This window comes from Balearica regulorum, chromosome 5 (genome assembly GCF_011004875.1).
Source record: "Balearica regulorum gibbericeps isolate bBalReg1 chromosome 5, bBalReg1.pri, whole genome shotgun sequence".
NCBI classification, from domain to species: Eukaryota; Metazoa; Chordata; class Aves; order Gruiformes; family Gruidae; genus Balearica; species Balearica regulorum.
Window position 1 is genome coordinate 14,025,530 of NC_046188.1, and position 17,018 is coordinate 14,042,547.

General features: G+C 36.7%; 1 protein-coding gene across 8 annotated transcripts in view; it reads right to left on the reverse strand.

Annotated features, from left to right (window-relative positions):
- EML1 (EMAP like 1) overlaps positions 1 to 17,018 on the reverse strand; it is a 131,319-nt gene that overhangs the window by 25,487 nt on the left and 88,814 nt on the right. For 5 of the 8 annotated variants that reach the window (XM_075753558.1, XM_075753559.1, XM_075753556.1 and 2 more), the window contains 5 exons: positions 16,551 to 16,685; positions 10,311 to 10,339; positions 8,832 to 8,858; positions 5,525 to 5,654; positions 1,286 to 1,435 (listed from right to left, as the gene is read on the reverse strand). In XM_075753558.1, the coding sequence (XP_075609673.1) occupies positions 1,286 to 1,435; positions 5,525 to 5,654; positions 8,832 to 8,858; positions 10,311 to 10,339; positions 16,551 to 16,685 (471 nt within the window). The remainder of the gene's footprint in view (positions 1 to 1,285; positions 1,436 to 5,524; positions 5,655 to 8,831; positions 8,859 to 10,310; positions 10,340 to 16,550; positions 16,686 to 17,018) is intronic. The other 3 variants (XM_075753561.1, XM_075753560.1, XM_075753557.1) reach the window with 1 other exon arrangement.

The following is a 17,018-nucleotide window of genomic DNA, read 5'->3' on the forward strand; positions in this document are numbered from 1 at the left end:
AAATATTCCCTTGTGAACAAGGCAGTAATTTGCTTAAGCCCTAATATTGCAAAGGTTGTATCAAATAAGCCTCAGTCTAACTTATATTGGGATTCGTCTCACCTAGATTTAAAGTGATTGCAATGCATAACACAAATTAGGAATCTTTATTCTAAAATTAAAACTGAGATTTAAAAAACTGTGATCAATGTCTCTACGGAAAAAACAACCTAAAATTTGTATTAAAGCCTGGAGTACAGTCTCCTTTTGCCCCAAAGCCTCTCTCCATGCTTTTTTCACTGCAGCTGCTTTGCATACAGTTCTAGAGGCAAAATGCTCTGTAAAACAAACTGTGGCAATAATTCATTTGGGTTTATAATGCAGAAAAGTATCCTCTTTCTAATAAACCTGAGAGTTTTCAAATATCTAAAGAGTCCGAAAATTTGAAAGAAAGAAAGGAGATGGAACAGGTCCAAATTAAAAATCTCCCTGTAAAACAACCAGATTATACTAATAATTCAATTTTATGAACCATGCTTCCAATGCAACCAGATTTGATTATCAGGCCTATTTTTGGCTTTGAGGGACAACAGGTGTTTCATAATGCTGAATCTGAAGAAGGGATGTCAAACTCATTTCATACACTAGGGCCCATCAGATAATCCAGGTGCTCTTTTTCAGCTACACTCAGCAAGCAGACAGATACCATCAAGATAAACCATATGTTTGTTTAGATTTCAGTTTAATGATATTGGTATTTCCTGATACCTAGTCCCCTCTAAGCTTGAACACAGCTAAAGCACTTTGAAGCCCAAGCTGGCATGCCTGCATGGCAGCAGACAAGCCAGGCTGCTCAGACTAGTTTGCAGGATACCTGCCATGTTATAAACATGCCTGAAGACTACCAGGAAGACCGTGGATGAGATTAAAACTGTTTTGTTGGCCAGAATGAGCCTAAACGACCTGTATCTGGCACCCAGACCCACGTGAAGATGAATAATTCAATCCTACTTAAAAAAGGGAAAGGAGAAGAGTCTAAAGAAGTAGTTAATGTCAAACCATCCTAAAACCAGCAGTTGCTTTGTGTGCTGACTAGGTAGAGCTATACAGACGTTTGACATCCTTACCATGACTACAGTCAGACCTTTGTTTGATTGTGAAAATGCACCGTCAGCCATAAGGACCCAATGTATGCAAGACTTAGAAGTTAAATCCAATTTTGAAAACTATATTAAAAGAACAAACCATTACCTCCCAAATACTCTTTTATGAAGAAAAAAAAATAAAAGGTTATTAGGTGACTTACCACTTCACATCATCATTATGACCAGTGTAATGTCTCTGAAGTTGCTCTTCAACATTGAATAACACAACTACAGATGCGATGAAATACACAGTTTCGCCCGTTGGAAGAAGATAGAGATTACTGCGACAGTCCCGACCCCTGTATCCATAGCTAGCATGTTGGTCAAGCTGCAATAACATCATCTACCAATGAAGAATGTTAAAAATAAGAAAAAAAAAAAAAGGATTCTCTGCCCCTGTATTTCCTGAAGTCGACATCTCTTGGCTTGAGCACAGCTTTATCACTTGGCAGCCATCAGAACTCCCTCCCTTACTACAGTAAAGAGAGCTAAAGAGTTTCACAGACTGAGCAACTGAAAAACTACACATCCTACAGAAAACACATGGTAAAGGAAACAGGATTTTGTGACATATATCCCTTTAGTATCCTCTGGAATTTGCTAAATGCCAGACTAAAGCAATATTAATTTTGTCCCAAGTGTATTTATTATTTACACTGGTTGACTAATTAAAACTAAAATTTAGAGTTGACGGAAACAGTAATAAGTCATTCAGTACATCCCCCTGCATTGCATTAGGATTGATTGCATTATCCTTTATGCAGGTTGATTGATTTCATTATTCTGGGCATTACCAGCCAGATGGATATGAAACCGTAAAAGGGTTACATCATCCGTTCCAATTTATTTTTGTAGTATTTAAAAGGCAGTGGCCCAGATTCTGATGTTAGTCATATCAACACTAATCTAAAATTAATCCAATGAAAGAACTGGAATTAATCCAGAAATAATCTCATTTAGACCAAATGTTAATTCAGCCAAATTATGCAGTTTTCTTCTTCTGGAGAGTCATTAGGGACTAAACTATTTTGGCTTTCCTTTTTTATGGGAACAGAGAGAAACAGTATTAGCAGAATCTTGGCAAAACAGAAGCGCATTCTAATTCAGTCAATATGGCGAAACTGGCTGTGATAAATATATGGAGAGGTACTGAAATCCCAATTATACGATATTAAAAAGAGACTTGTGCACTATTCTCTATGGTCAATGATAACCCAGTCAAACTAAGAAACCCACATTAACATTATCCAAGAAGTAAGGATGATAGTTATCTTACTTCTAAAACAGGAACTTAAATAAGAGCTTGCTGATTTTTTTCTAATATATGCAATAGAGGTAGTGCAGCATACCCAACCATCAAAATGTGCATTCAAAAATGCAGCTTTTGGACTCCCAAATTAAAATGTTTCAGCCAAAGATCTTTCAAGTTTGAGATATTCAAATCTGAAGACACGTAAACAACCCTGCCTTCAAATTACAAAGCATTTACTATCAATTTTGAATCTGTCTGTAAAGGTTAGTTACTACTCTAGATTGAAGGACAATGCTTTATCTGTTTAAATATATTTTTGCATACATGGCCACATACCATCGCTAACTGAAGCCTACATAAAATTTCCCTAGTTCAACAATACATAATCCAGATTATAATGAACTTAGTTGAAGTTAGCTTAAGGAACTGAACTTTTTTAAAAAGTAAAGTAAAAAGATTATAGACATTCATAAGGAACAAATGTCTGTGCATAAAAATAGCAATTAAATGGGAACAATTCTTTAGGGAAAAATCTCATTTCTTTACAATTCTTCCAGTGGGGAACAATGCTGCATTCAACCCTTCGCATGATTGCTGTTGTCAAACACTCAGTTTCTTTCTATCAGCCTTTTTTCTCAGATGTAAACTCCTGGGGTTGATCTCTCCTTCTCCTCACTGTTTCCCACACTCGGATTTGGTGGCTTCAACTTTGATTTGGTGAGTTGGCACTTCAGGGAATGTTATCTCAACCTTTTCCTTTCATTTGGCCAGCAGCTTTTATTTCAAACCTCCTGCTTGCCAAGTGAGCTGGTCTCAAACAGATCCATGCAGACCACTGCTCCCGCCTGATGTCCACAGTGCCAATTTCTCTGCTCCAGCCCTCCCTCACACCTCCTCATTCAGCATTTCTGTTTCTTCATGTCTGAATCTTTTTTGGATTACCCAGATACCTGTAAACATGACTGTAAACCCCTTTTAGAGTTCAGACATGCCCTGAAATCTACTCACATTAGGTTTTCTTCCTTCTGTTCCTCATCACAGTCTGCTTTGCCCTTTCCATTTGTCCATCTCACCTCCAATATCTCGTTTCTCTATCCCTGTTCTTACATTCTAAAGCATCCCTGCCTGTAATCACACAGCCAGGCTGATTTGTCCACTACAAAGACGTTTTCTCCCACTCCAGTTGTGTTATCCTCTGAGTAAACAGCTCAGCTTCTCCAACTTAACTGGAATGGATGCCTGCAGTATCAGTTGGTTTTCTGCTGTCTTTGTCTTTCTCCTTAAATTATTTTATGCTCCTGTCTCCAGCTTTTCTGCTCATTATAGACTATAAATTGGGCATTATCTTCTCTTTTTTTTTTTTTAATTAAAAGAAGTCTTTTATATATCTAGTCATTGGTGTAACTTTTAAGTATGGATATGATGATTAGGTTTAACTGCAAAGAAATTAAAATCTGAAAAAAAATTAGCATGGTATTTTTGGAAAAATTATGCTTCCTCCTTAGTAACCATTCATAGTTAGTTAGAGCATTTTATTAATTCATACCTTTTCTATTCATAGACAATCTTTTATATACAATTCTGCTGGGTATTCAAACACACACCTGGAAGGATATACGAATATTCAAACTAAAAGTAATACTCCATCTGGCAAATATTCAGTCATTTAAGTAAGCTTAAGTGAGAAACTAATGAGACTGAATTGATAATAATTAATAATTATCACTTCTTAGTCATAATACTAACTTCAGCTTCCATCTACACCTTGCTAACACAATCTGTTTTGTTCTGTGGTTGAGTTGTTTGTTGTTTCAGCAGGCATCCTAACTCTCCCATATCACCCTTAGGACCCCTCGTGAGGGGCACCTTACAAGTGTAAAAAGACATCATTCAATTCTGTTGTGATATATGGTGAGAGCCTGTACAACAATTAGATGGTAAAATGCTGCAAGCAGTATTTATCGCTCTAATCTCATCCGTTTTATTAATTTTGTAGATTTTTTTTGTTTTTTTAACTCATCTTCAGTTATTTCTGTATGCATTGCCTATGCAGTTCCAGCAGAGTGGCGTAGAACCCACAGGCTCAGCTGCAATAGGAATAAGAAGAATGCTTACTAAATCTGTCATTAATCTCTTGTGAACACAATGGGACTTTTGGAAACTCTCTGTGTGCATTCTGAAAGCACATGCAGTTCTATTTATACAACTTGAAAAAGACTATTTGCAGCCTGTATTCTTTTTTATGAAGACAAAGCAACTTCCTATTTGCACTGTTTGGGACCCCCAAAAAAGTATTTTTCTCGAAATAGAAAACCTTATGAAGACTTCATCTCTCTAAAGATAGTGGATATTACAAATAAAATACAAACACCACAAGATCTGAGTCTATCTTGAATCATCTATTCCATATACTAAGATTATACAAAAATGAAATGTCATTTCTTTTTTCAATAGAGTCTATTTTCTCATTATATTTAAAAGTGAAATGTGAAAAATTCTGTATGTAATGAAACACTCATTTCTTTCAAGTTGTAAGTCTGTAATTATGTCCACTCATAGAAATCAGTGGAAAATTCTGGTTGTTCCGTATTTATGGTGCTTAAACACAGTTTAAAATCTAACTTCAAACATTATTTTATATACAATATCTTACGAATTTTATTGCTAAGTACCTATCTGTTGCAAAGTGCTATTCAATTCGGGGCTTATTCAAGTACTGAAGTTGATGATAGCATCCTCTAAAGGACTATGGTGCACGTTTTATAAAACACAATTTAAAACAGTAAATTACTGCTGAGAATCAGCAAAAAAATCCTGAGCTTGTTTTACGCATACTATAATTAATAATCACAGCTCACTACATTCTTACAATATGCCTAGTTTAATCTTTAGCTAATTAGCATGTTTCAGACTTAACCTTCAGGCAACATTTAAGCAGTCTTTCTTAAGCTGCCACCCTTTACTTCACAAGGTACAGATCAGCAGCCTCAAGAAATTAACATCTGTTTCAATGGAATGTCGCTTCACTGATGAAACAAACTCTACTAATAAAATCTTAATTTTGCTATACTTTAGCTCAAAAAATTATTTAAAAGAAATCATTAAGAAATGATTGATTTCCAGTAGTCCTCTAGCACAGAAAGGATACACCCATTCCAGTTTAAGCCTCTTGGCTGGTAGTTCTACTTTTGCTTCCAAATTGTAAGATTCCACTTGCTCTTTGGGCATGTACATGGTAACAGGACGTCCACGAAGAAACATTTTTACGTATCCTTCCTCTACAAAAGGTCAGAAATGTTTAGTGTTACACAAAAAAAACATCAGTGGAGAACTCCAGAGCTCCTCCATCCCTTCCCACTTAACAGTTTGGTGCGTTATAATTACAGAATGACATGCAATCTCAAACTTAGAAATTAAGCAGGGTTGTTTTCTTTTCCTAAATCATAATTACTAAGCAGAATATTTTTTCAACATACAAAGTCCCTTTTTCTCTAAATATTTTGAGCAGCAGAATTAGAACTAAACAATGTCACGAAGAACTACAAAACTGAAAGGACTGAAATTTTTTTTTGGTGAAAAATAATTTACAGTATTACAGTTTTTTAAATATTAAAAATGAAAGGGAAAACATCAAAGATTACAATTAACGCAGAAATGCCACTTAAAATTAATTTTATTTTTTAATGAATATTTACAGTGGAGCATCAGCATCTAAAGTATTTTCCAACACTCAGTTGCATTCTTTGCATCTCAGTGTAAAGATATGCTTTACACTTGATACAGTGTTAGAGATACATTCGAAATAAGGAACACAAACAATTAGTAAAAGGAATCATGCTGATGTACATGCAGAAAAGATAAGTGCTTTAAGAATTACTAAACATTGAAAAAGGAATGACAACATTGACAGCACATTAAAAGAAAGGAAAATGACATACAGGAGAGAAGCTACAAAAACTGAATTGGCTGACAGAAGTAAACATTTCTAGAAGAAAATACTAAAAGTAATTTGTTGAACTGGTAAGAAGTATTTTTGGGGGAGAGAAGCAGGGATTAATAACAGATCTGGAAGTACTGACTTGGGGACTTCATGGGGCTTATAAAACTAGGAGATCTGGGAAATGCCATGAAGGTCTGACTAGGACTTTTAGGAACTGGCAAGGCCAAAGTGGGTGTCCTGTGAACTTCTGGTGAAGTTTGTCCAGATTCAGAACGTGCTGGCTCTTGCTGCTCCATCGGCAGATCAAGGGGTTCAGCCTTGTTCTCATGCGAATCAAGCAGTTTTGGAGTCAGTGACATCTGTAGAGTTACTAGACAGAATAACCGTGGGCACAGAGGAAATGGAAGGGCAGAAGTAACAAAATCATGTAAATGAAAAAAAATTATACAATTTAGGACTGTTAAAACTATGCTATCAATTGTTAAGTATTATTACAACTATACCATTATTTTTTAAATTTGAAAACTAAGGCTTTATTTTAATTGGAAATATGCATACGCTACAAATCCTGACTAAATGAATAAAAATTATCGGTTGAACAAATAAACATCATAGCTATGCTGTATTACCTAAATATATGTGTATTTTGCCTTTAGACTAATTCATTTGGGAAGATCTACCTGACTGTCACAGTAAAGCTACACCTAGGGGTCTCTCAAATCCCTTCATTTACATAATTCATACATATAATGAAAACAACAGAAAACTGGATGCTAAAAAGAAGAAATAATAATCGCAAAATAATGGTGACAGATGGTTGGAGCTTAAGATGCCTGTTAAAATACTGGAATTCTTTTTAAAAATCTAGTCCAATAGACCTGTATTGGAAAATAAACTATAGGGGGTAGAGCAGTAAATAGCAGAGCATTACAGCACTGTTTGTATGCGCATGCAGCATCTATTTAATGAGCTGGGAACACATGCCAATATTACTAATACTGCTGCACTGGAAGGCAATAGATTTTCAGCAGTGACAACCCCTGACTGAGCTTATCTAAGGCTGGGAATGATGAAAGTTTAATTCATGGAAATGCTTTTCTCACCGGAAACTTATAGGACTCATAAAACTTGCATTTAGTCATCTACAGTGGAAGTATTTGACCTAGTCACTCAAAACTCCTTTTTCAAGTAAATAGGGACAAACAGGTACTTTTGGACAAATAAATCACATGTTAAGGCAGATGTCCAAAAGCAAGTACAGTAAATTATACCAAGTATATTATACCAAGTATATAAATTATGCCTTCAGAATGGTCCCCTCTCTCTCTCAGCTATAAAGAGGAAATGAGGATGACTAGCTCGGGCACGGAAATTCATACTGTGTATTCATTTCTAACTTTTGGTAATATTAATTCCATCTGTACTGATTTTTGTTAGTAATCCAAACATATTATCTACATAACCAATCTACATCCCTTTCCTCGTATTTTTCATAGCTAAGTTTTTAAGAGAGCAGAGTTCTAAATGTAAAGAAATAGATGTAAAGACAGACAATCATCAAACTACAAAGACAGACCCATGGTGAAACTTTTAGACAAATGTATCTTTTACATCTGCAATTTTGTAAATTTGAAATTGTTTTTGAAAATAACTGTAAAAAGTAACAGTTACTGAACTGAAATAAGAAGGCACGTGAATGCCAGTAGGATCTGCAAAGGAGATCCCTACTGATTGCAGGCATAAAATTGTACAAAGAATACACAGAGGTAGAGAGTCTCTAAAAGACTTTGCCTTGAGAACAAACATTCTTTGCTTTGTGATCGTTGCAAAGCAGAAAGATGCTGATTAATGGCAAAACTGTTAGGATTGAGCTATCTCTAAAAAGCAAGAGAAATCTGTGATTATATCACAGACATAAACATGCATCAAAAATGTGCATATTTAGACTACACTTTAGCTAAAGCTTTAGAAAACAGTATGGTATGTTTACCCAACGTAACTCTGCTTTATGACATTGAGCGAAAAGCAGTGAGAAATTAGTCATAGGCCTAGGTCTGTTTATTCAACATTCAGAAAAATCTAGTCTACTCAGTAACAGAAAGCAAGGGAAAAACCAAGGCTTCTATAATCACGTTAGGCTAACAGCGAAACAGCCAAAGGGGCAAATTCTATATGAATTTCAGCAAAAGTGCAGAACACCATTTCGAACACAGTGAACATCCACGTGTTGCCATATAGCTCTCTCAACATATTTTTTCTAATTCAAATTCTTCTGAAAAATTCTACAGGAATCTAAATTATAACCCGTTATTATTATTAAAGTGCACCTGAGGGTTATAATTCAGGAGACTGTATAATTGATGGTATAATATTTTTGTTTCATTCAAAAGAACTAGGAAAGTTTTAACGTTACAAAACATAAGCAAGTTAGAAAATAGCTGTTTATCCATTGAGCTTTTATCCCACCAGTACCATTTTGCTTCGAGAGCTATGAGGTTTTGGAAGTGAAGCCTACCTTTGCAGTGTGTCACACGGCGCTTCCCTTGTGATTACAGAGACAGAGACAGAAGGGCTAGATAAAGATGTGTTTGAATACATAAACTCACTAAATACCTGCTCTATCTGCTGTCCGGTCGTATTCTGCTGGAGGCTAACCTTGTACCTGAGCCATACTCCAAGCCATACATTGGGTAATTACAGTCAAAACCCTTTTCCTCCAGCTAGGGGCTCTGTTTAGTTCTTTTATCATTAAAATACTGTTATGCAACTCTATGCTTAAAGTGAGTAAAATACCAAATATAACTTTCTTGGAAGAAAAAAAAAATCATTAATTTCAGTAGGAATTCTGTCCAGGTAAGAAGGGTAAAAGTAGTGTCACATCTGTTTAGTTACTTATCTTTATCTAAAAAGAAAGCATCAGAAGAAAAATTATTCCAAACACGTTTACTTACGTGGTGCAAGGGAAGGAGAAACGTTAGATGACAAAAGTATATTCTGTGCGAATCAGAAGTTTGCTTTTTCTAAACTAAGTTTTCATGAAAGGGACATGAACTGTGATTGTATTGCCACAAAATACTTAAGCGCTTACTTAGTTTTATGTACTATTGAGTTCGAAATCAATTACACTAAACCCCGAAGTATGGCTTAAGAGCTTTGTTGGATGCTGATCAATCAGCTCAGTAAACAAAAGATTTTCTACTTTTTCAGCTTAATGAATGATTACTGTTACAGAACTATACACAAAAAGAACATGATACATCTGATAAATCAAAAGGTTTTTTTCCCTTCCTTATTTTGTTAAAAGAAAGCTTTTATTTTAGTTCTCCTTGGTTTTTTAGAACAAAAATAACTGTCATGGATAGTATTCCACTTTGTATTTTTATTGAGATTGTTCAAAAGTTTGTAACTATCTGATGACAAAGATAAATTCTGCTTTCACTTATACCTACTATTTCACTTTCAAAATATTTTTACAGGGATAGTACACAAGTAGGAAAAAATTAAAGTGATTTTCAACTTAAAGATAGCCTTCCAAAACTGCAGTAACAAAACATCTTTTTATTTGTAATTTGACAAATTTTATCATGAGGTATTGGGACAGATGTGACATTGTTTAACAGTAGTTGAGGACTCCCTTTTATGACTAACTTAACATGACAGCATCATAGCTGGAACTTGGCATACACTTTAATTAACAAAACCTTAATACTGCTTTGAAAGGGAAGATATATTTGGGGTAAGAAGACACAGCTTTTTTCTTCTTTGTCTTCTTACAAAGAATCCTAACTGTAAAATAAACTTCTTGGGTCAATAAAAACTAAACTGATCAACTTTTATTTTTAAAAATATGTCATCAGTAGTCCGTAAGTAGCATGCTTAGATTCCCAATAACCAGTTCCTAGGCATCCACAGGAAAGGAAAAAAAAAAAAGAACTGTGATAACATAATAGATTTTTATTTTTTTTATCTGCTTAAACATTTTAAAAGTTCCTACCTGCACTGAACATTGGTTCCTTGGGTTTGCTGTGAAAATAATAAAAAAATTTCTATTTTAAAACACACACACACATACAGTCTGCACATATAAAAGTATATTATATTTTAATTTTATATTGATAAAAGACATAAAAAATTTTTGTATGCATACATATAAATAAAAATACTTTTTCAATTCAATTATTCATAAGGTAAATCCCCAGGTGGACACAATTAACACCAACACACATTGTGGCTCCTTGATGGCAGGTGTTAAAACTTTTGCATTCAATTCTCTTTACATTCTTAAAATTATAGATTTTCCTCTACCAACTACCAGATCCTCTTCCCTTGCAGAGTTAGTCCAGTTACAGGAGGACACAGAAACTGGTCATGAGCAGCTGCATCAGTTTTGGTGAGACTTGTTATTCCAAAGCAGTTTACAGCCGTAACAAGAAGCTAGGAATATATCCTCAACTACAAAATCTCCCTGTACATGTGGAGTCGGGAGCGGGGGGGACAACTGTATCAGTGCACGTGGGGGTGTTCGCTTACTTCATGGCTTTGTTCTCTCTGGATTTAAGGAGCAAACCAAAGTGTGAATTCTGCTTTTCCGAAGAGTTTACATAAAACATGGAACTGCCCAATTGTTTCCTGCTGAACGACAGTACTTGGTAAAACCCATATCCATCGGGATTAAAATGTCTTCTCTTTCTCACTGCACTGCTGCCTGGAAGACAACCTGAAATCAGTTTGTCTTTTTTGTCTTAAGAAAGTATTTGGCAAAACTTGAGGGGGAAATACATGAAGCATGTGGAGAAGGAAGAGGCAGAAAAGCTGAGAAGCTCTTCTGGATAGTACTACTCTGGCCAGAAAGAAGCAATCTTGTTCAAGAAATGCCAGTCATTTGTTTTCTTTGTCCTTTGCCCCTGTATAATTAGGCTTAAGAGTGTTGTTTCTGATCAAGCATGAAAGGGACACAAAGTTATATCATGCAGTTATTTTTCCTCCCAGTTCCATTTTCTTTCTAACCAGTAAAGCCTTTGAAATATCACATTACTGTTGTATGTTTCTTAAGGTGATCACAAAAGGATCCTATCATTTTGACAGAGAAATGCTGAAGCATGAAGTATCCCTAGAGCTGTGATGCCCTCTCCACATCTGTTCCTAGACTGCAATGGGCAAATAAAGAGAAACCAAAAAAAGAAAGGAAACTGGGTTGGATTTTTGCACACAATTTTTTCTAAGCATAAAAGATTCTCTCTTTCTCCAATAGAAGTTGTAGCAAGCAGTTTTACAGTATTTTTCCTTTTGCCTTGATTTTACAGTTGTATTAAGAATAATACATTTACTTAATGATAAAACCAAACCAAAACAAAGAATTCTACTGATCCTGCCAACTGATTTAGCAACTCTTCTTATTATCAGCCTTGGTATTAATCATGCATCAAAATTCACGCTTCAAGCTGGCGTACACAGCCAATCTCATCTATATAAATAGCATGATGTGTTGCCATTGTTAACACTAAGATCAACAATTTTTTATGAACAAAGATATTTTTAGAAAATAAAAACTTGATGGGATGAAGCACTAGTCAGAAATGCTGCCATATTAGAGACAAAAGAGTTCCTAGTTCTGAACAGACCATGCTGACTTATTCAAGCTAATCAAGCTAATGTGAAAGGCTGATTCATGACAGTAATAAAGCAAATCATATGTACTTTCTAATTATACAAACCCTAACCACACACACACAGCTCAGAGCTCTGACTACCCTTTTTCTTTTTTGTGAACTTGAGTCACTTCCTACTTATCTAACCCTTAGGAAGGCTTACCCACCTCCCGGCTCATAGCCACAGGGTGTCGGGACTTCCCATAGTAGCATAGCAGATTATGGTCATCTCCTTACTCCTTATGCTTAAAGCTTCTTAAAATAGCTTTCTACAGCGCTATGCTTTTGCACAACACCCTACAACTCTATATACTTCAAGAAACAATAATTTCATGATTGCCTTTTTAGATTCCTGGCATGCATTCTGCTTTAAGTTTCATCTACCAGACCAGACATAGAATCATAGAATATCTCAAGTTGGAAGGGACCCAATAAGGATCAATGATAGAAATAATAAGCCTGTGAGTAGACTGTTAAGTAACACCCTCTTCCTCACTCTTTCACACATACAGTTAGCTTTAGGAGGACAGCATCAGCCCCCAGCGTACAGAATCATGCTTACAGAATTTGCACAGTGGCCCAGCTTCAACAGGAAGCACGAGGGAAGTCTTTAGCCAGCCTCTTCCACCGGATAAGGACACTCTTGAAGGAGGCAAGAGCTGTGGTGCTGAACACCCTCAGGCTGCACGTGATGGAAATCAGGGAAAACTCTCTAACTGTACAACGATTGTTCTCATAGTGACACCAACATCACTAGCTCCAGCTACAGCAATCTAACACACACTCTTGATTAGTTCCTTGGGACACCTGGCACATTATTTAAGCATTGCATCATCTGCATGCTGGACCTCCTCCCTGAGTCCACAGCAAGTGATTTCTGATCAATGCTATTGCTCAACCCTTTGTGGCCTAACACCTGCAGAATGACATAACCACTGGGTTTCTGTTAGAACAGTATGAAAAAATTAAAAATGCATCTCAAGTACCACAATAAAGTTTAGAGAAGAAACAAAACAATTCTGCAGATAACCATCATGTCATAACATTTTTTTCTCACCTATATTAGAATACATTTTTCAAGTGTACAGTACCTCTGTGTAGCTGCTAGAAGTCGTATCTTCCCTCAATTTAAATGACCAATAACCTAATTAATAATCTTACCTTATTTCTGTAGCAGCTTTAATATAAAACTGATTTCAGAAAATTATCACCTTATGCAGGTAGTAGGAACTCAGGGATATCATAAGAACCAGATTTTGCAAAGCACTGTACTTAGATTTTGACAAATTTATCTTCCACTGCACAACACAGGCAGAATTCACCTTTTGGGGACTTGAAATTTTTGTTTAAAAATTGATAAAATACATAAAGGACACTGCAGGATCATCGTATGTTTGTTAAATCTTTTTTAAAAAACTACAGTTAATTGGAAAAGTAATGATATTTCACCATTGGTAGTTGTACTTCCTCCTCACACTCCAGAAAGAAAAGTCTTCCCATCTAATTATAAAAATTTAATTCTTTTAACAAAAAGTTTCCATAAGAAATTTGGTTTGTTTATCTAAGGTGGGGTTTTTTGAATTAACGAGGTCACAACGTAAGGGCTGTTGCTATAATTTGATATGCACCATAGCGTAGGAAGTTATATAAATGCAAAATGAAAAGTAAAAAGTCAGACTTAGAAAAACCTATAAGCTTCAAGAGATCAATACAGAAAACAGCAGCTCCTTGTTAATGACTTCGCTGAGACAATGTAGCTGTATGAAGTTATGCACTATCGCAACACTTCATAGAACTTCCAGCTTAAATTAAGAGCAAGCTTTTATCTTCTCAGCAGTCCCTTCACTGGTTGTTAATTTTTTGTTTAGTTTTGTTTTTCAAAACTTTCAGGCTCACTTGTCCATGAGAGGATTGATATTTGGTTTTCTGCTTCAGTGGTATTCTATGAGATGTGTCAAGGTATACATTCCCTGTGCTTGAAGGGTCTGAGATGTCAGCGGGATTGAGTGCACTCTCAGCAAGTTTGCTGATGACACCAAGCTGTGCAGTGCAGTTGACATGCTGGAGGGAAGGGACGCCATCCAGAGGGACCTCAACAGGCTTAAGAGGTGGGCCTGTGCAAACCGCATGAAGCCCAACAAGTTCAACAAGGCCAAGTGCAAGGTCTTACACGTGGGTCAGGGCAATACCCAGTATCAATGCAGGTTGGGGGATGAAGGGATTGAGAGCAGCCCTGTCAAGTCAAGGACTTGATGGTGTTGATGGACAAGAACCTCAACATGACCCAGCAATGTGCACTTGCAGCCCAGAAAGCCAACTGTATCCTGGGCTGCATCAAAAGAGGCATGACCAACAGGTTGAGGGAGGTGATTCTCCCCTTCTACTCCACTCTCATGAGACCCCCACCTGCAGTAGTGCATCTAGCTCTGGGGTCCCCAGTACAAGAAAGACATGGACTCGTTCTAACAGAGTCCAGGAGGGCCACGAAGATGATCAGAGGGCTGGATCACCTCTTCTACGAGGACAGGCTGAGAGAGTTGGGGTTGTTCAGCCCGGAAAAGAAAAGGCTCCAGGGGAGACCTTATTGCAGCCTTCCAGTACCTAAAGGGGTCTACAAGAAAGCTGGAGAGGGACTGATTACAAGGACACGTAGCAATAGGACAAGGGATAATGGGTTTAAGCTGAAGGAGGGGAGATTTAGATTTGATATTAGGAATAAATTCTTTACTGTGAGGGTGGTGAGGCACTGGAACAGGTTGCCTAGAGAAGTTGTGGATGCTCCATCCCTGGAAGTGTTCCAGGCCAGGTTGGATGGGGCGTTGGGCAAGCTGGTCTGGTGGAAGGTGTCCCTACCCATGGCAGGGGGGGTTGGAACTAGATGGTCTTTGAGGTCCCTTCCAACCCAAACCATTCTATGATTCTATGTTTAGTAACAATTTTGTCCAAGTCTGCACACGCAGAAAGAGACATGGCTTCTAAGTAATCCAATTGAAGATTGATTTTCCTCTCAAAAATAGTATTTATTTAGGGATTACTTAAAGAGTTAATTGCTATGGTAATTTTTTTCTTTTTGCAATTATATTTCAGTCTTTTAGGAAATTTAAAGTGAAGTACAAAAATCTTGTAAACAAAACCAGCATTCTCATTTCTTCAAAATGCATTCTCCAAAGGCTACCTGTTGTTTATAATTATTTTACCAAAAAAAAACCCCAAAAACATATGCTGAGATAATGTCAGATTTCCAGAAGTGCCAGAAGGCCCAGTCTTGCAGAATTCTGTCAGCTTATAAAAACCTCATTCACATGCATAGATGCACATCACCAAGAAGATTTTACACTGGCTAAATTTTTAGTCTGTGTAAATATTTAATTATATCTTCCTTGGTTACAATTTCATAACCCTTTCTCTGATGGTACTCTTAATTTTTTCATTATTCCCATAATTTGCTAAGCCTCTCACAAGTTTCATAAACTTTGCACACTTGCTGTCTTGCTTCATAGCTGAAAACATAAGCCAGGCAACAAACTCCTAATAATTTCATCACCCATATTTAGGCTGTCCATTAGTACACAACAACCTCAGTCATTCCTTACATCAAGTGAAGATGCTGAAGGGATAAAAAGGAAGGGATGTTTTGTGCCATACCATTCTGTTTCTATGGTCACTTCATCTGAGATAGTGACACAATACCATCAACACCACTTTTTGGTGACTGGAAACTGGAATAGGACAGGTGAAGTGAAATGGCCACGACTAAAATCTGTCTAGGAAACATAGGAAAGAACCAGCTGAGCAATACAGTGACTTTGCCACAAGCATCAATGAATTTGTTCAAGACTATCCTGAGTCTGAAACCCTTGGACAAGACATTCTCTTTTCCTTGTACTCTCAGCAGCACAGAGAAGCTTCATCAGAGATATCACAGAGACAGGCATCGCTTTATTCCACTTCTTTGGACAGCACCTGCACATAAACCTTTCCCTCCACTTCTCATTAATCCGACCCTCGGACTGAGGCAGTCATTGCTCAGCGACTGGCTGGACATCAGTCTACATGTGGAAGGTGGAAGTGATTGTCTTTCCATCGCTTGCTTTGTTTTTTCTTCCTCCTTCCTTCATTTATTAAACTGCTTTTATCTTGACCTATGAGTTTTCTCACTTTTGCTCTTCCTAGTCTCTTCCCCCATCCTGCTGGAGGAGAGGGAGTGAGTGGCTGGGTGGTGCTTAGCTGCCAGCTGGGGTCAACGCACCACCACCAGGAAGAAGTACATGTCAGGAACTTGAAGACCCAGGGAAACCACTTAGATAATGGAAAAGGTATGTTTAATAATTACAGATTTTTCCAGTCAACTCAAGGCTCTCACATTGTTTATGGTTTGGAAATAAGGCAAATAAATTTTATTCAAATTTGAAAACCTGTTTTATTTGAAATGTTTTAAAATATGTTTTTGTCCAACTGTTGGAGGTTTTTAAAAAAATAAAATCCCAGTATTTGCTAAATCAGAGACCCTAATTTCATTAAAGAAACTAATTCAGTTATTAGGGCAGGTAGGCAGAGAAAGGAGATAGATATTTAGATAACATTACCTTTCACTGTTCTTTTTACCACTAGATGAACTGCTGGTGGATCCAGTGCGGTTGCGACTCCCTTTGGAATCTCCATAGCTTTCTCTCCGACCGCCTGGGGACACACGCTCAGCTGAACTGGTTCTCTTAACAGTGCTAACAAAAAAAAGGAGCAAGTTGTACAGTGGCACTTGTAAAAACACATAACTCTACGACAAATATTTTTGAGAAACATATCAAGTAGAATGCTAATCCCAAAAATAACTACAATTTTGTTTTTAATCATAAATTAATTTGTTAAAGAGCCTACATAAGAGTTTTGCTGAGTACCTCATGCAACAGAGACAAACATACTGCTTTTTCCTCAATCATAAAATAGAAGACAGGCTAAACCAGTATCACAGAGTAAGTTGCAATATATATTTTCCAGGTCACTTTTCAAATCTCTGACTACCACTCCACACTTCTGGACTTTTGGATTCTCTTAAT